This window comes from Oryctolagus cuniculus, chromosome 1 (genome assembly GCF_964237555.1).
Source record: "Oryctolagus cuniculus chromosome 1, mOryCun1.1, whole genome shotgun sequence".
In the NCBI taxonomy this organism is placed as follows: Eukaryota; Metazoa; Chordata; class Mammalia; order Lagomorpha; family Leporidae; genus Oryctolagus; species Oryctolagus cuniculus.
This window is the reverse complement of record NC_091432.1, coordinates 91,835,631-91,852,431: the sequence shown is the minus strand read 5'-3', so window position 1 is coordinate 91,852,431 and position 16,801 is coordinate 91,835,631. Positions and strand designations below refer to the sequence as shown.

General features: G+C 37.6%; 1 protein-coding gene across 1 annotated transcript in view; it reads right to left on the bottom strand.

Annotated features, from left to right (window-relative positions):
- Positions 1-16,801, bottom strand: part of CNTN5 (contactin 5) — a 1,373,625-nt gene that overhangs the window by 69,171 nt on the left and 1,287,653 nt on the right. Inside the window, exon 19 of the mRNA XM_051820359.2 lies at positions 13,338-13,487. Coding sequence (XP_051676319.1) covers positions 13,338-13,487 — 150 coding nt within the window. The remainder of the gene's footprint in view (positions 1-13,337; positions 13,488-16,801) is intronic.

Below are 16,801 nucleotides of genomic sequence, written 5' to 3'. Positions count from 1 at the left end.
AGGGCCTCTGGAACCTTCTCTGACTTGGCTTGCTAGGGTGGGCATCCTCCTCACCAATCCAAATCAGCGGATCTTATGCTTTGTTTTTGTTTTCCAGCATGGGTCTGGACCACCCCCACTACTCTGGGGGCATCTTTCACTGTGGTTCTCCTGCAGTCTTATCCTGTTGCTATTCCATCATCTTGGTACTGCTTTCCTAGGCCATAGCAGAGAGCTGGATTGGAAGTGGAGCACCAGAACTTGAACCAGCACCCAAATGGGATGCCAACACTGTAGGCAGTGGCTCTACCTGCTACACCATAATTCTGGCCCCCTTTTTTTCTGTTTTGCTTGGCCACCAACATTATATGAGGGGAGGATGCTGTGACAGGTGGTGTGACACAGCAGCCTAAGCCACTGCTTGCAATGCTGCCATCCCATATTGGAGTACTGATTGCAGTGCTGGGTGTTTTTCTGATCCAGATCCCTACTTATTCACCTGGGAAGGCATTGGAAGACAGCCCAAAGACTTGGTCACTAACGCTCCTGCTGGAGACCCAGATGTAGTTACTGCTTCCTCTATGTTTTGGCCATTTGGGGAATGAACCAGTGGGAGGAATCTCTCCCTCTCTTTCAAATAAATAAATACATTAAATTTTTTTAAAAAAATAAAAAGGATTCTCAGATCCTCTAAATTGGTGTTGTAGAGCAGGATGTAGGCACTCTAAAGGGTATCCCTAGATACTCATTTAAAGCACATGAGTAGAATGAAATCCAAGTACCTGAACAAAAAACCTTTGAGATTTTGGTAGCATCATTCTAGAATTCATTAATACTTTTATATTTTAGAGAACATAGTTTTCAAAAGTTTTATTTTGAAGAATTTTAAACATGTTGGTAAAAAGAAGGTTTAAAAGAAACTTGTGAACATTTTAAGGAAAATTTCCACATTGGAGAACTAAGGAAGCACTGTAAGATTTCCTGTGATTTGATTCTATTATTATTTTTATTTTCTGAGAGGTGGAGAGAGCTAGAGAGTCAGAGTGAGATTACTTCCATCTGCTGGTTCTCTTCCCAAATGTCTGCAGTGGATCTGAGTTAGTGCTAAAGCCAGGATCAGGATTGCAGCCCAGTTCTCTCATGTGGTGGCAGGAACACAACCACTTGAGCAGTCTGTTATCAGTTGCCTCTCAGGGTTTACATCAGCAGGAAGCTGGAGTCAGGAGGCATAGTTTGGTTACTCATGCAGACCCTCTGTCCTGGGACATGGATATTGTAAATGGCATCTTAACAGTTAGGACAAACAACTACCACTGATGGTTTTCTGTGTAGATAAGTTCCAAGTGGAATTACATATAAACAGCCTCTATTCTGTAAAATTTCTTTTATTATTGGAAAGCAGTCTTTGAAGTTTTCTTACCGGTTCTAATTTCAAGACAAAACAGCCCATATTCAACTGAATGTAAGATCCTGGGGCCAGCATCTTGGCACAGGGAGTTAAGCCAGTCCTGCTTGTGATGCTGGGATCTAACAGGAGTCCTGTTTACAGTTCTGGCTGCTCCACTTCTGATCCAGCTCCCTGCTAATGCACCTGGGAAAGCAGTAAAAGGTGGTCCAAGTACTTGAGCCCCTGCCAGCCATAGGGGAGACCCACATAAAGCTTTAGGCTCCGACCTGCCCCAGCTCTAGCTATCGTGGCCATTTGGGGAATGAAAATGGTGGAAAAAAGATTCTCTCTCTCTCTTTCTCACTCTCTCTCTCTCTCTCTCTCTCTCTGTGTCTCTCCTTCTCTCTGTAACACTGCATTTAAAATAAATCTTTATTTCACTTTTTGTTTGCTAGTATTCTTTGCTATGGGTTTGTATACATATGTATATATAGTTCTTAAAACCTTTTTATTTATACAAAGAAAACAAATATTATATTTCATATGTACAGTTTTAAGAGAATAATGATGCTTTCCCCATACCTTTCCTTCCTCCTTCTTCCTTCTTTTTCTTTTAACTTTTACAATGACATACATTCAGTTTACTTTATGATCACAGACTTAATCCTCCATTAAATAAAGAATTTGACAAGTAGTAGGTAAAAAAATTGCTGCTCCCCAGTGGTATCGACAAGGGCTATAAACAGTAATCAAATCTCAAAATGTCAGTTCCACTCATATACATTATATTTTTGTACATGGTATATTAGTTAACATCAATTAAGGAAAATATATTTGTCCTTTTGGTACTGGCTTATTTCAATAAGCATAATGCTCTCCAGTAGCAACTATTTTGTTGTGAAAGACAGGATTTCATTCCTTTTTATGTCTGAATAGTATTCCATCATCTATCTATCTATATCACAATTTCTTTATTTAAGATTTATTTATATATTTGAAAGTCAGTTACAGAGAGAAAGGAAGAGACACAGAGAGGGATACATGGCTTGGGGATGGGTCAGGCCAAAGCCAGGAGCTAGAAGCGTCTTCCAGTTCTCCCATGAGGGTAGCAGGAGACAAAAGTACTTGGACCATCTTCTGTTGCTTTTCCCAGGCCATTTGCAAGGAGCTGGGAACAGCTGGAACTCATACTGGCTCCCATATGAGATGCCAGCATTGTAGGCAGCGGCCTTACCTGCTGCACCACAATGCTGACCTTATACCACACTTTCTTTATCTAGTCTTCAGCTGATGGACATCTGGGTTGATTCCATATCTTAGTTATTGTGAGTTGAGCTGCTATAGGCATGGGAGTATAGATAACTTTCAAATGCTGATTTGATTTCATTCAGGTAAATTACCAGGAGTGGAATGACTTGGTCATAAGGTAGATCTACTTTCTGATTTCTGAAGAACGTCCATTTGGTCTTCTATAGTTTACAATCTCACCAGCAGTGTATTAGTGTACCTTTTTCACCACATCCTTCCCAGCACTTGTAATATTTTAAATTTTTGGATGATAACTGTTTTAACTGGAGTGAGGTGAAGTCTCATCGTGGTTTTTATTTGCATTTCCCTGATGGCCAGTGACCCTGAGCATCTTTTCATGTGTTTGTTGGCCATTTGTATTTCACCCTTTGAAAAAATAGCTGTTCATTTTCTTAGTCCATTTCTTAACTGGGTGGCTTGTTTTGTTGTTGAGTTTCTTGAGCTCTTTATATATCCATGTATTTTTGTCTTTATTCCCTGTACTTCTGGGATCGTATTCAAGTTTTTGCCTATGTCAGTGACTTGCTGTGTTTCCCCTATGTTTTCATCTAGTAATTTGATGTTTTCAGGTCTTAGATTTAGATCCCTGGTCCATTGTGAGTTGGTTTGTTTGTATAATGTGTAAGCTAGGGGTCTTGTTTTATACTTCTGCATGTGGAGATCCAATATTCCTAACACCATTTGTTGAAGAGACTGTCTTTTCTCTAGGGAGTGATTTTAGCTCATTTTTCAGAGATTAGTTGGTTATAAGTATGTTGATTAATTTTTGAGATCTCTGGTCTGTTCCATTGGTCGACATGTCCATTCATGTGCTAGTGCCATGCTGTTTTGATTATAACTGCCCAGTAATATCTTTTTTTATTAAAAATATGTATTTATTTGAAAGGCAGAGCTACAGAGAGGCAAAGAGAGAGAGAGAGGAAGGTCTTCGATCTGCTGGTTCACTCCCCAGATGGCCGCCAATGGCTAGTCTGAGTTGATTCAAAGCCAGGAGCCAGGAGCTTCTTTCTCGTCTCCAATGTGGGTGTAGGGCCCAAGGATTTAGGCCACCTTCTACTGCTTTCCTGATATTTTGATTGGAATGGCATTGAATCTGTGAGTCGCTTTGGGTAGTATGGACATTTTGATTATATTAATTCTTCTAATCCATAAACATGGAAGATTTTTTTCTTTTTTTGTGCCTTCTGTTTCTTTCCTTAATATTTTGTAATTTTTCATTGTAGAGTTCTGTAACATCCTTGGTTAGATTTATCCCAAGCTATTGAACTTTTTTGTAGCCATTATGTATTGGACTGATCTTATAAGTTCTTCCTCAATCATGGCATTGTCTGTGTATACAAAGATTATTGATTTTTGTGTGTTAATTTTATATCCTGTAACTTTATCAGACTTTCTTATGAGTTCCAGTAGTTTCTTAATTGAGTCTTTTGTTTCCCCTCTGTATAGGATCATCTCAGCTGCAAACAGGGATAATTTGACTTCCTCTTCTCCCATTTATGTCCCTTTGATTTCCTTTTCTTGTCTAATGGCACTAGTTAAAACTTGTAGAACTATATTGACTAGCAATGGTGAGATTGAGCATCCTTGTCTGGTTCCGGATATTAATGGAAATGCTCCCAGCTTTTCCCTGTTCAATATGATGGCTATTGTGGGCTTCTCAAATATTGCCTTGATTATGTTGAGGTATTTTCTTTCTTTACTAATTTTGCTTAAGGTTTTTTCATGAAAGAATTTTGTATTTTATCAAATCCTTTAAAAAGAGTTAAGATCCTCCTTTTCTCACCCTACCACTGATTTTTATGTGTAATAACACACAAAAAAAGCATTATGGTTCATTGTGGTTTAATAGTAATGTTATGCTGAGATGAGTAAACAAAATCTTACTGATATAAAAGGAACTAAGTCTTCCATTGCTGCACTCAGGCAGTGTATTTTGTTTTCAGGATCACAGTGTTTGATTGGATTGTCTGTTCTATTTGGCTTGAAGTTCCTAATTACATGCAGATGATCAGTGGAACCCATGCTCTTTAATTTCCTTTCAAGTTAGTGACACACAGTTATTATCTCTGTAGTCAGTGTTGTGGAGTCTACTGATTTTAATTGTTTCCCTTAATTTATAAAATAATATTTTCATGATATGAAGGGATTTTACTTAATATCTCAAAACGCTTCTGGTGTATGAGTTCTATAATTCTTGATAAAAGCATAAAATTTGTATAATCATAAATCTAATAAAGTACTTCCTTGAGTTCAAAGAAACACATATTTACTTAAAATCCAACTATATCAATTTAATTAATACAAACCAAGTTTTTAATTAAGCAGCCCTTTTCTTCCTCATTTGGCTACTGATAAATGTCATGAGCATGTTAACTTATCAAAACAAGTTTGCATGCATGGTTAGCAGGTTAAACTCTGCTTCTAAATTTCATCCCGAGTAATACCACTTCCATAAACAGATCATGTGATTAACACTTTGCTCCATAAGCTACAAATGCTAATTATTTTAGGGCATATTGAAATATAGACTAATGTCTCTTTTCATCTTAAACTTTGGAAATATTCTTGTAAGCATTCTCAATGAGCAAAATATAGTGTGCTACTTTATTTTAAGCCTGCTTGCTTATCAAAGAAGTCTAAGTGTCATAGTTTAAACAACATTCTCTAACCAGCACTCAATGAAATAGGAAGAAATCATTTACTCATTTGCTTTTTTCCCTAAAATATTTCCAATTTGTATTACAATGACTGTTTACATGGCTCACTGAATAATATGGCTTTATTACAGGTCTGGAATAGGGCTTAATGGCTTTTCCGTAACTAATTTGGAAAGAAAGGTGCAGAAAAATGGAAAGAAGGAAGGAAGGTTGTTTATAACTGTCAAGGTGAACGTCAAGAGAGACATTTAAAAAGCAGTTATTTGTCTACCTAAATTGAAGTATGTAATACATAAATATTTCCATGAAGTGAATATCTTTTAGAATCAGTTTATATAAGGAGTTAAATTTAAATAGTTTCCAAATGAAAAGAAGTACCAATGATGTTTCCTAAAAAGTTCATATAATGCTCTTGTTTTTATCGATTGGCTACATAAGGTGGCATGTACACATTGTGAAAGTGCTCTCGAGGGAATGAGAAAGATCTGTACTTGAGTCCTGGTTCTAAAATTATAGCAACTTCACTGAAAAAAAATTTCTTTAACCTTCTGTCCTTCAGTTGTCTCAGGAAGATAATAACAGAACCTTCCTTTAAATGTTGTTTTCCTAATTATTTATCACAGCACCTGGAAATAAAATTAATGCATATTATGGAATGTTATTATCTACTTAGATTTGAAAAAGGGAAAGTGGTGAAATCTTCTGTCACAAACACTATGAGTTCAATGTGAGTCTACATAGATGTAATCTTGAATTACAATATTCTTTTTATACATTTGAATAATACTGTTTAGAGGTTCCAGAGGAATTATGTCTTTTGTTTGGGCACAGCTTGTTTTCATTTGGAAATCCTGTCAATATGCAGTTTTTGTTTGAAAAAGAGATTGCTGGGATGTTTCAGGAAATGTTAAAATTTCTCTGCTTAATGAACTTTCTTATAGGCAGGAAAAGTCGAGAACACAAGAGGTGAATACATACAATAAATGAATGCATGTTTTTTACCTCAGCTCAATCTCTTTAAAGGAAATAAAAACATAGAATTGATAATCATGAATGCTATTTGTCTATGAATATGGTAAAAAAGAAGGAAAAAGCAAGAAGATGGTGGGCAGGGAGAGATTACTCGGAGGCATTATCTTTGGAGTAAAGTCTGAGTTAGAATTCCAGTTCTGTCAGTCATTTATCAGGTGACCTTGTGAAAGTTTTAAGACTGTGTAATTTAGCTTTATTGTCTGTAACCTTAGGATGAACAGTCCTGTGGAAGAGTGCTTTGGAGGGCTGATGTGAAAATTAAAGAATCTACTAAAGGGCAAGGGCTTAGCACGGAACCTGTTGGGGACTAGGAAGATAGGACTGGTCTGACCTGAGTCTTTCACATCCATTTCCTCATTACCCCATACTTCTCATGCTCAGGTCGTCTACTTCTGTTGTGTGTTCTTCATTCTTCTTTCTTTGGAACCTCTGAAGTGCAGGGAAGCTATTTGTCAGAAAGCAACCTGCCCCCAAATTAAACTGGGAAGCCTTCAGAGAGGCATTTGTCAAAACTATCATTTGCTTCTGGAATAAAATACCTATTTTTTTGCATATGCTTTGTAGAAAAGACTTGTCTTTACCAAAGTGGTTCCGTGAGTTAAGCAAACTGTCTACTATATGAGCCATATTCTAATCTTTTTTCCCTGATAATTGAGATTTGGTTTTAGGGGTCTGTTTCTTGCTATAATTTTTGTCTTCTCTTAATCTTAGGATAATTTTCTTGATTTAATATAATTAAATTACTTATTGTGTTGAAGAAAACCATGAGGTTCATTTAATAGTATTTTCTTTTATGTTTTCCCAATTATTCAAACTGAATGCTTTATACTTTCTGTATAACATTTTCATAGAAGCATAGCCTGAATAGATCTTTTAAAACAAAACAGCTTTATTCGTTTTCTTGGTACACAATAGTGCATGACTGTTGATTTTCTGCCTGGCCTCAGGAAATAATTCTGCTTATATCCCATTTGGCCTAGCAATCAAAGTCCCATTAAATGCTATTTACCAAGCCAATCCACATATTTCCAGAGAAAACCTATGTATGCTTATCTTATATTACAATAGTATTTTACTGTGTCTTTTCCATAATTCTGAATCTAAGTAAGTCAATTTCCTAAATAGCTATCATGGACAAGAACTATGAAGAAATAAATGTGAAAAAGCAAGATCTTCTCAGTATTCAGAAAATAATGTGAAATTAAGGAAATTGTAATAGGAAATTAAATGACTGTTTTCTGAATTTGGAATGAGTCCTGTATAATCTCAGATTCTAAAGTAAGTTTGGCCAGAGAAAAACCATAGACTTATTAAGAAATATGGAAACTGATTTTATGATCTGTTCTCATTACCTCTGTCAGCTTATACATATTGGGTTAGAGAGCAAAGGATGCTGTCTTGGGACATTTCTGTTTAAGAAGATGGAGATGTCTTGGCATGTCCCTCCAGTCCCAGCTGTCAATAGAGAAGTGGGTGTCATTTCCCCATCAAGTTAAATAAAGAGAGGAAAAGACAGCCAAGCTGGATGTAACTGAGCTTCAGAGTTTAGTAGGATACCCTAGTCTCAAGCCATGCTACTAGAACAGAGGCCAAACTAGTTCACAAGAATACCCTACATTTTCAGAATTTGGCAGAAGTGGAATGTGAAACTGTCATTGTAGGTCAAGTGAACATTAGGGAAGGTAGGTTTGAACATCTTTGTTGGAATCACACCCAAAAAGTTGTCTGTTCAAGCTAGGGTGTCTCCAAAGAACCTGCTGCCTCCCACACAAGAATAAAGTAGACTGTGGACAAATGCCATCATGTGGGATATCCAAAACCCATATGAGAACCACACATTGCACCACCTGGATAGATGTTTTCACCTTCTTGGCTGGCCTGGGAACAGTTGCCAACAGAGCAACAGTTAGAAGGCAGGGGAGGAAGTGGAGAAGAGAGAAAAGAGACAGGTCACAGCTCTTGGATCAGGCCTGTGCAGACTGGAAGGAGAGAGCATGAAATTTAATGTGATGTTACTTCTTCTTTATTTAAATTAAACTGAAAGTTCTTAAAACCGCAAAATGAGACAATCTTAGTAGCTGAAAGCCCTTAGAACACAGTTGGGGCTGAGGCTGAAGATCAGTTGGCAAATATTCAGAGAACAATTGTGGGAGAAGACTCAAAACTATTTTATGTTTAAACTCTACAGTAGAGTTTATAGATATGTTTACCCTGATTGACCATTATGCAGTGTACACATGTATAGAAATATCACATGACACCCCAGAAATATCGAGTTTATATGTGTTTGTGAAAAATATGTTTTTTAAACCAGACATAGAACTATAATGTAGTGCAGAGAATGTAAAGACTAGGAAAGTTTTCATCTGACTGTCTACTTGATATACCCATTTGATGGAGCACTGATCTCTTAAATGTAGAAACAAGATTTTTCCTTGTATGCCTGCAATATGTGTTTGACATTTTCCATTTTAGACTTAAAAGTGAATGATAGGCAGAATTAATGTACTAAGCAAATGGAGAATTGTTTAAATTTGGAAAAAATATTTTAAGCATTATCTTCCATCCAGCATTTCGTTTTCTCTACTTTTGCCCTGCTGTGTATAAGAACCAAACAAATGACTACATGGAGGAGCAATATCAACATTCACTTACAAACTGATTATTTGTTAGAGAAGAATGAAACAGCAGCAAGGGAAGGCCATCCACACAGTGGACAAGGAGATGTAGAGGAGATGCATGCTCTGTACTGTGTGTCACACTGACTATAAATTGTTCTCATGACTGTCAAGCTATGCAGGCAGGCCAAGGAGGGGTGTGAGGGCCCTTGACCTGCAATGGAGACGTCTCCTGGGAGGGGCATCTTGGAGATGCAGAACTGTGAGCCAACCAGAAGCTGGATGTTTCTTATTATAGCAATGCAAATATTTTTAATTTGAAAGTGTTTCCCCCTTATGAAAAGTTAATTATACTGGATTACTATTGCATAAATTACCATTTAATAAAATACTAACTTATTTAAATTAATGACAATGGTGATAGTAATAATGATAAAATAGTTAATTATATTGAGATTTTTACTACAAGCCATGCAGAATTCTGAGTTTTTTACATGTATTATCTTCCTTAACACAACAATCAGAAGTAGTTTGTGATATTATCCCCATTTTATAAATGTGAAAATCAGAGCCTTAGATGATCATGCTTATGTTCAAATTGCTAGGAAATTACATAGTAAAGCACTAATCCTGATCTTGTAATTACTGGTAAAAGTTTGTCTATCTGTATTATATATAGTTCATTAAAATTTGAAATAATAAAATTAAAAATATTAAGATTTTATTTTGCATATAATAGAAATTTTATACTAAAGAGAAGATAAAACCTTTCTGACAAATTATGTTGTTAGTTCTATTTTCTCTCCATTTCATTTATTTTTCAAAAATACTTATTTTACTTATTTGAAAGGCAGTTACAAAGAGAGGCAGGGACAGAGAGAACGATCTTCTATATACTGGTTCATTCCCCAAATGGCCATAATGGCCAGGGATGGGCCAGGCCAAAGCCAGGAGACAGGAGATTCATCTGAGTCTCCCACATGCATGCAGGATGAAAGCTCTTGGACATCTTCCACTGCCTTTCCAGGCTCATTAGCAGGGAGATGGATCGGAAGCCGAACAGCCAGGACTTGAACTGGTCCCAAATGAAATAGTGATGTTGCAAGCAGCAGGTTAATGCACTATGCCACAATACTGGCCCCTCACTTATCTTTTAATAGTTTATTATGAATAGAATACAAAAATTCAATTAAACAAATAAATTTCTGTTCTGTATTCATTCTATATATTTTTACATTCCGATATATGTATATGTGTTTATTTCAGATTAATTTCCTAAAAATGTACATATTTCTTTTGAGTGCTACATTTTAAAATATTTACATTATCCTATCCCAAACTTATGTATTGTTTTGATGATGACACATTTTGAAAAGGAAAGTTTTATCTACCTAATCAATTAAACTTGCAAGAAAATTGCACTATAAATATATATGTATTAAAAAATATGTATTTGTATTACTATTTTAGCATTCTACCACTAAGAAGTTGAACTTAAGTAATTTATCTTGACTACCATGAGTGTTTGGATGACCAGAAAATTCAAAATATACCCTAGAAGAAAACTGCAATGAAAGATTTTTTTTTTTTTTTGCATGTGGAAAATAAACATTTCTGAGGTGGAATTTCGTCAGAATTTCAGATATTCAAGTAAATAAGAGCATTGTAAAGAGGCATAAAACGTTCAGCTCAACCTTGTTGATGCGAGGCCTTTTCTCTCAGGAACAGCCCTGTCAATTTCCCAAGTTTAGTTGGTCCATTAGAACAGGCTCATCTTTTAAAATAGAGGCTATGTGCTTAATAGCAGCAGAGTACGTCGCTTGAGAGGGTTTCTCAGGATATTGGTGTCCCTTTTAATCTGTGCTGCCTGACAAAACAGGCACAAAACTGAACACTTGGTTCAACACCATTAGTAGCTCTAGCCCTCTGTGATACCAGGTACAAGAAGCAGTACAAGCCTTCCTCAACTCACTTTCAGAGAAGAGTACTTCCTGCATTTTTCATGCTATTTCTCTTCGCTTCCATAAGATTTTAATGGACTAAAGTATGTCATGTATATAGAACTCTTGATAAAATGGAGACACAACCAGTGCATGGCTGAATTAACTACAGAAACGGACAAAGACGTCTTTGAATGCAATTAGTCATCTGAGTAGAATTTAGCTTGAAATGTAAAAGTGGTTTTCTAAAATGCTTTTTAATAGTGCAAGGAGATTTGTATTATAAGAAGTTTAAAAGAATTACTCATTTTAAATGGATTATTTATTTTTTGATATGAATATTTATAGAGAACCTGTGATTTAGGCAGTAATCTTTGTCTTTGTTTAAACATAATTAACAATATGCAAAGTAAGGCAGTGCTTTTTAAAATTATGTGAGCGTAAGTATTACTATTGGCAGTCATTTCAATATCTGCATATTGCATACATAAAATGAGGAAGGACTAACCTGTTCTGCTCTTAATTAATGAACACCTGTACACAATGAAAGCATGGTTGATTTAATGGATGCCTGAAAACCCAATCAGGCAATTAATCTTCAATTTAAAACTCACTATTGAAAAGGTAAGAGGAAGAACAACGTGTAATAGGCAAAGTACAAAAGCAGAAAAGTTGAATTTTCTGTAGATGAATCTTTCCAAACATTTATGCTATTTTATATTTTATTTTCTTGGTTATTTAATTTTCATGTGGAAAATGTCTGAATATCTATGTAGGATTATTTCGACTTAATGAAATAAATTGACCATTTTGGAAATTCTTTAAAAAAAAAACCAAAAGCATGTTTTAGAGACAGAATCACCTCCCAAGTGTAGTTTATTTTAATAATTATAAGATTTGCTTAATTTATTATAAGTAAAAATCATATTTAGTCCCAATTGATAATTGTGATACAAAATGGCTGCAATTCTGTCTCCTCAATATACCTATGTTTCTGACCCATGTACTGATATGGGCAGAGGTGTACAAAGGAAAGGAAAAGAATATTCCCTTTTAAAAAAGGACTAGATGCCAGCACCGCCGCTCACTCAGCTAATCCTCCACGTGCGGTGCCGGCACCCCGGGTTATAGTCCTGGTTGGGGCGCCAGATTCTGTCCTGATTGTTCCTCTTCCAGTCCAGCTCTCTGCTGTGGCAGGGAGGGCAGTGGAGGATGGCCCAAGTGCTTGGGCCCTGCACCCACATGGGAGACCAGGAGGAAGCACCTGGCTCCTGGCTTTGGATGGGTGCAGCGCGACGGCTGTAGCGGCCATTTGGGGCGTGAACCAACGGAAGGAAGACCTTTCTCTCTGTCTTTCTCTCTCACTGTCTAACTCTGCCTGTCAAAAAAAGAAAAAAAAAAGGACTTGTTCTTGTTGAGTACCTGCGTCAGACCCTGTTAGAGGGTCCAATTAGAGAACTGTCAACAAAACAAAAATCTTCATTCTTGGTGCATTTTTATTTGAAATTTACACATTAGTGAATAAAAAACTTAAAAATTTTTTTTCTCCTGATATCTGATGCCCATTCCCACTCTCCCTGCAACATTCCTATATTTTTTTACATTATTCTTGTTGCCATTATTGTTTTTGTTCCCCTAAGCAAGTCTCTTACCAGATACTTTCTTTACACAAAGTTTTAGACAAATAGAAACATAAAAGATAGATCTCAATAAGACATTGTCCGAAGTAACAGAAAATTTACCAAAATTCCTTTATTCTCCTGTTCTTTCCAGGGGATATGCAAAGTATCTTAAAATCTGTTTTTAACAAGCTATTAATTCCTTTGATGTGGTTATTAGAAACATATTTTCAGAGGTACTTATTATAAAAGACCAGAAGAATTCTATGTTTCTGAAGTCTGGGAGCAGATGGTAGTTATTTTACACAAAGACCTCAAGAAGGCAGGGGGTCAAAGAAGACCGTATTTGTCTTTGAAAACTGTAATTTATAATGGGTTTAGTGGTGAAGAGCAACATAACAGACTTCTAGGAAAGTAGCCTGTAATTAAGTGAAAATGTTATGACTGGAGGAAAGGGTGAGCTGATGTATTCTGAATTTTATGGATATGCTTATTCAATGAGTATATAATTAGATGAATAAATTAACTGCTTTAATTTCATGGTAACTTGAAGATTGGTACAAGGGTTGGGAGAAACTGGAAGTATCTAGACACCTGTATTTTTGCAAGGAAAGAGAGAAGTCCTGAATGAGTAAAATGAAATAATTGCTTTAAAGGGCATGATTTTATGATGTCTAGGTAAATGAATCAGGACACATTATGCTAAGACAAGCAGTGAAGCAACCATGGTTAATTCAACTTGCATTTAAAGTGATTAGTGTCATATAAAATAAAATTCTAAGTCTCAAAATTCTTACCTGCCTCATTTGTGCGTATCATTCGAGATGGCGTACTTGGATCTCCTGTCCCAATGGGATTTGTGGCCACCACTCGAAATTCATATTCCACCCAGGGATTTAAGTCCACTGCCATGGCTGATTCCATGTCTCCTGTTATTATTTCTGGAACTATAAACATGAAGATTTCATACCATTAGGGTGTTACAACACATGCTACAAATAGCCATCAAGGGCATAGCAGCTACTGACAGAATCAGCAGCTGATTGTATCCTTTATAACATACAATCATGACATCACTGCCCATGTTATTTGCAAAATGAAAATCAATTTTCAGGAAGTGAGTATGTATAAACATCAGAGTCTCTTGGGGATACGTGGAATTATTCCATCTCATTTTTACACACAACTTGTCATTGTATAATTTGCCACTTTCTACAATAAAAATTATGTTCTTAACCTCTCAGCCCCTGATAAGCCAAGAATTACTTTAATCAGAGTTTTTCTTTAATTTCTAGAGATATTTCTTAAACAGTTTGCCCCTCTCAGTTTTGACAAAGCTGTTCAATCCCTCAAAGTTAAAAGCTGAAAATTCAAAACCTACTACTAAAGACTATCATTTGTGGGCTCTATGGAAATTCTGAACTCTCTATGGAGTGGCTTGGGTACTACATCTAGATTGTTACCACAGCATAATTGTCACTGTTGTCAATACAGTTACCACATAGGAACATATCTTTTGTATAACCATGTGTGTTCTTTTTGAGACTCCTTTTTTATTCATTCATCTCTACTGTCTAGGAAATCTATTTTTTTAAATTTATTTATTTGAAAGGCAGAGTTAATGAGAGAGAGGTCTTCATCTGCTGGTTCACTCACTCCCCCAAGAGGTTGAAGCTGCCAGGGTTGGGGCAGCCTGGAGTCAGGAGCCTGGAACTCCATCTGGATCTCCCACATGGATGTCAGTACTTCCCACATGGATGTCCAAGTACTTCCAGGACTTGAACCAGCACCCATATGGGACACCAGCATTGCAGGAAGAGGCTTAATCCACTGCGCCACAGTGCCAGCCCCTAGGGAATCTTTCTAGAAGAATGTTTGTCACAGGGGTGAAAGGAGAGATGTAGAGAACCTCCTTTAGGATATGTAAAGATTCCCTGGATTTTTGTTAGTTCTGGGATGCTTTGTAAGCTGGGAGCCGAGACTGGGTGGCAGAACTCTGGGTGTGATACATCAATTCATATTTACTGTGGCAGGGTGGAATTACATCATCTTGGGTTTCCCATGGAAGTCTATTCTGAGTTGTGTCAAAAGAACATTGCTGGGGCTGGCACTGTGGCCTGGCGGGTAAAGTTGCAGTCTGCAGTGCCGGCATCCCATATGGGTGCTGGTTTGAGTCCTGGCTGCTCCGCCTTCCAGTCCAGCTTGCTGCTATGGCCTGGGAAAGCAGCAGAACATGGTCCAAGTCTTGGGCCCCTGCACCAGCGTGGGAGACCCAGAAGAAGCTCCTGGCTCTTGGCTTTGGATCAGCCCAACTTTGGCCATTATGGCCATTGGAGAGTGAGCCAATGGATGGAAGATTGACTCTCTCTGTCTCTGTGTGTCTCTCTCTCTACCTCTCCTTCTGTGTATCTCTAGCTTTCAAATAAATATATCTTTTTTTAAAAAAAAGAACATTGCCTAATTAACAGCCCTGTGAATGGTAAATTGTCAGATCATGGGCAGTGTAGGCTGCCTGACAAATCTCTCAGCACAGTAGGCATTGCCTTTTTTATTTTTTATTTTTTTTTTATTTTTAAGCTGTGACACGAGGACAGGAGAACAAAATTTGTCCCCTCGTGCTATACTGGCACCTGAGAAAAATCTCTGGAGTCTAAGACATAGCAGGAAGTGCCATTGGTGAGTTTATTTTTTGATGAAATGCTGAGCTATCCTACCAGACATAGATGTCAAGAAGAGGTTCCCAGCATTCAGCCCTCTCCAGCTTCCAACCTATAGCAGATGACCAATACTTGTCGTGGCTCCACACAGGATTCTTCTCACTGTCTCATTTGCTTGTACTTGTGTCCGTCACCTCGGACATCTCTACATATCTGGGCCATCCCTCATATCTTCTTTTCAAATCAACACGAAATTCTGCAGATTTTCTCACCCATCTAGCTTGTATCTCTTTGTAATTCTTGAAGTGCTTCTAACTGTGACTTTTAGAATTCATGATATACTATGAGCCAGATCTTTGTATTCAATCTCCTCTCTGAATATTCCTCTAAATTTTCAGTCTAATGCAAACTGAGGGGTGGCCTTCTGAAGACCTTAGGGAGAAGGATCAGTGCTCTTCTTTCCCTACAGCTGTCTAATGAATGTTTGCCTTTGGTGTTTAGTCAGGGGCATGCAGTTACTTTTTCCTGTGAAAATAAAGAGCAAAGCTCTCTTTGTGGCTTTGATTTGTATATTCTTTTTTTTTTTTTTTTTTTGACAGAGTTAGACAGTGAGAGAGAGAAAAACAGATAAAGGTCTTCCTTCCGTTGGTTCACCCTCCCCCTCCCCAAAATGGCCGCTACAGCCCGTGTGCTGCACCCATCCAAAGCCAGGAGCCAGGTGCTTCCTCCTGGTCTCCCATGTGGGTGCAGGGCCCAAGCACTTGGGCCATCCTCCACTGCCCTCCCTGCCACAGCAGAGAGCTGGACTGGAAGAGGAGCAACCAGGACAGAACCAGTGCCCCAACTGGGACTAGAACCCAGTGTGCCGGTGCCGCAGGCAGAGGATTAGCCTAGTGGGCCACGGCGGCGACCTTTGTATATTCTTGATTAATAGTATTGAGCACTTTTTCATGGCCATTTGTATGCCTTTAAGAGATACCTTTTTATATCTACTGCCTTCCCTCAGAGTCTCTATTTTTTAAAAATAAAGATTTATTTTATTTATTTGCAAGGCAGAGTTAAGAGAGAGAGAGGGAGAGTGAGCTATTTTCCATCTGCTGCTTACTCTCAAATGGCTTCAACAGTAAGGGCTGGGCCAGGCTAAAGCCAGGAGCCTGGGACTCAATCTGAGTCTTCCCTGTTAGTGCCAGAGCCCAAGTCTTTGGGTATCTTCAGCTGTTTTCCCAGGTGCATTAGCCGGGAGCTGGATTGGAAGTGGAGCAGCCAGGACTTGAACTGGGATCTATATGGCATTCAGGCGTTGCAGGCGGTGGCTTAATTCACTGTGCCATAACTCCGGTTGCCTGGTTTCTCTATAGGCAGACTTCCTCAGAGAAGTTTTTGCTATTTGCCTATCATCTCCAAATATCTTCCATTCTGTCCTGAAACTGCTCCAATCAGGGTCTTAACTCCAGCTTTCTACCTGCTCTCCTACCCGCTCCAGCTGAAATTACAAATGTTCTCTGTTATTAAAGCCTTATGATCAGCTGTTTATTTCTCATCTTATTTGAGCTATCATCATCATTTGATGAAGTTTATCACTCTCTTCCCTTTCAAACACTTTT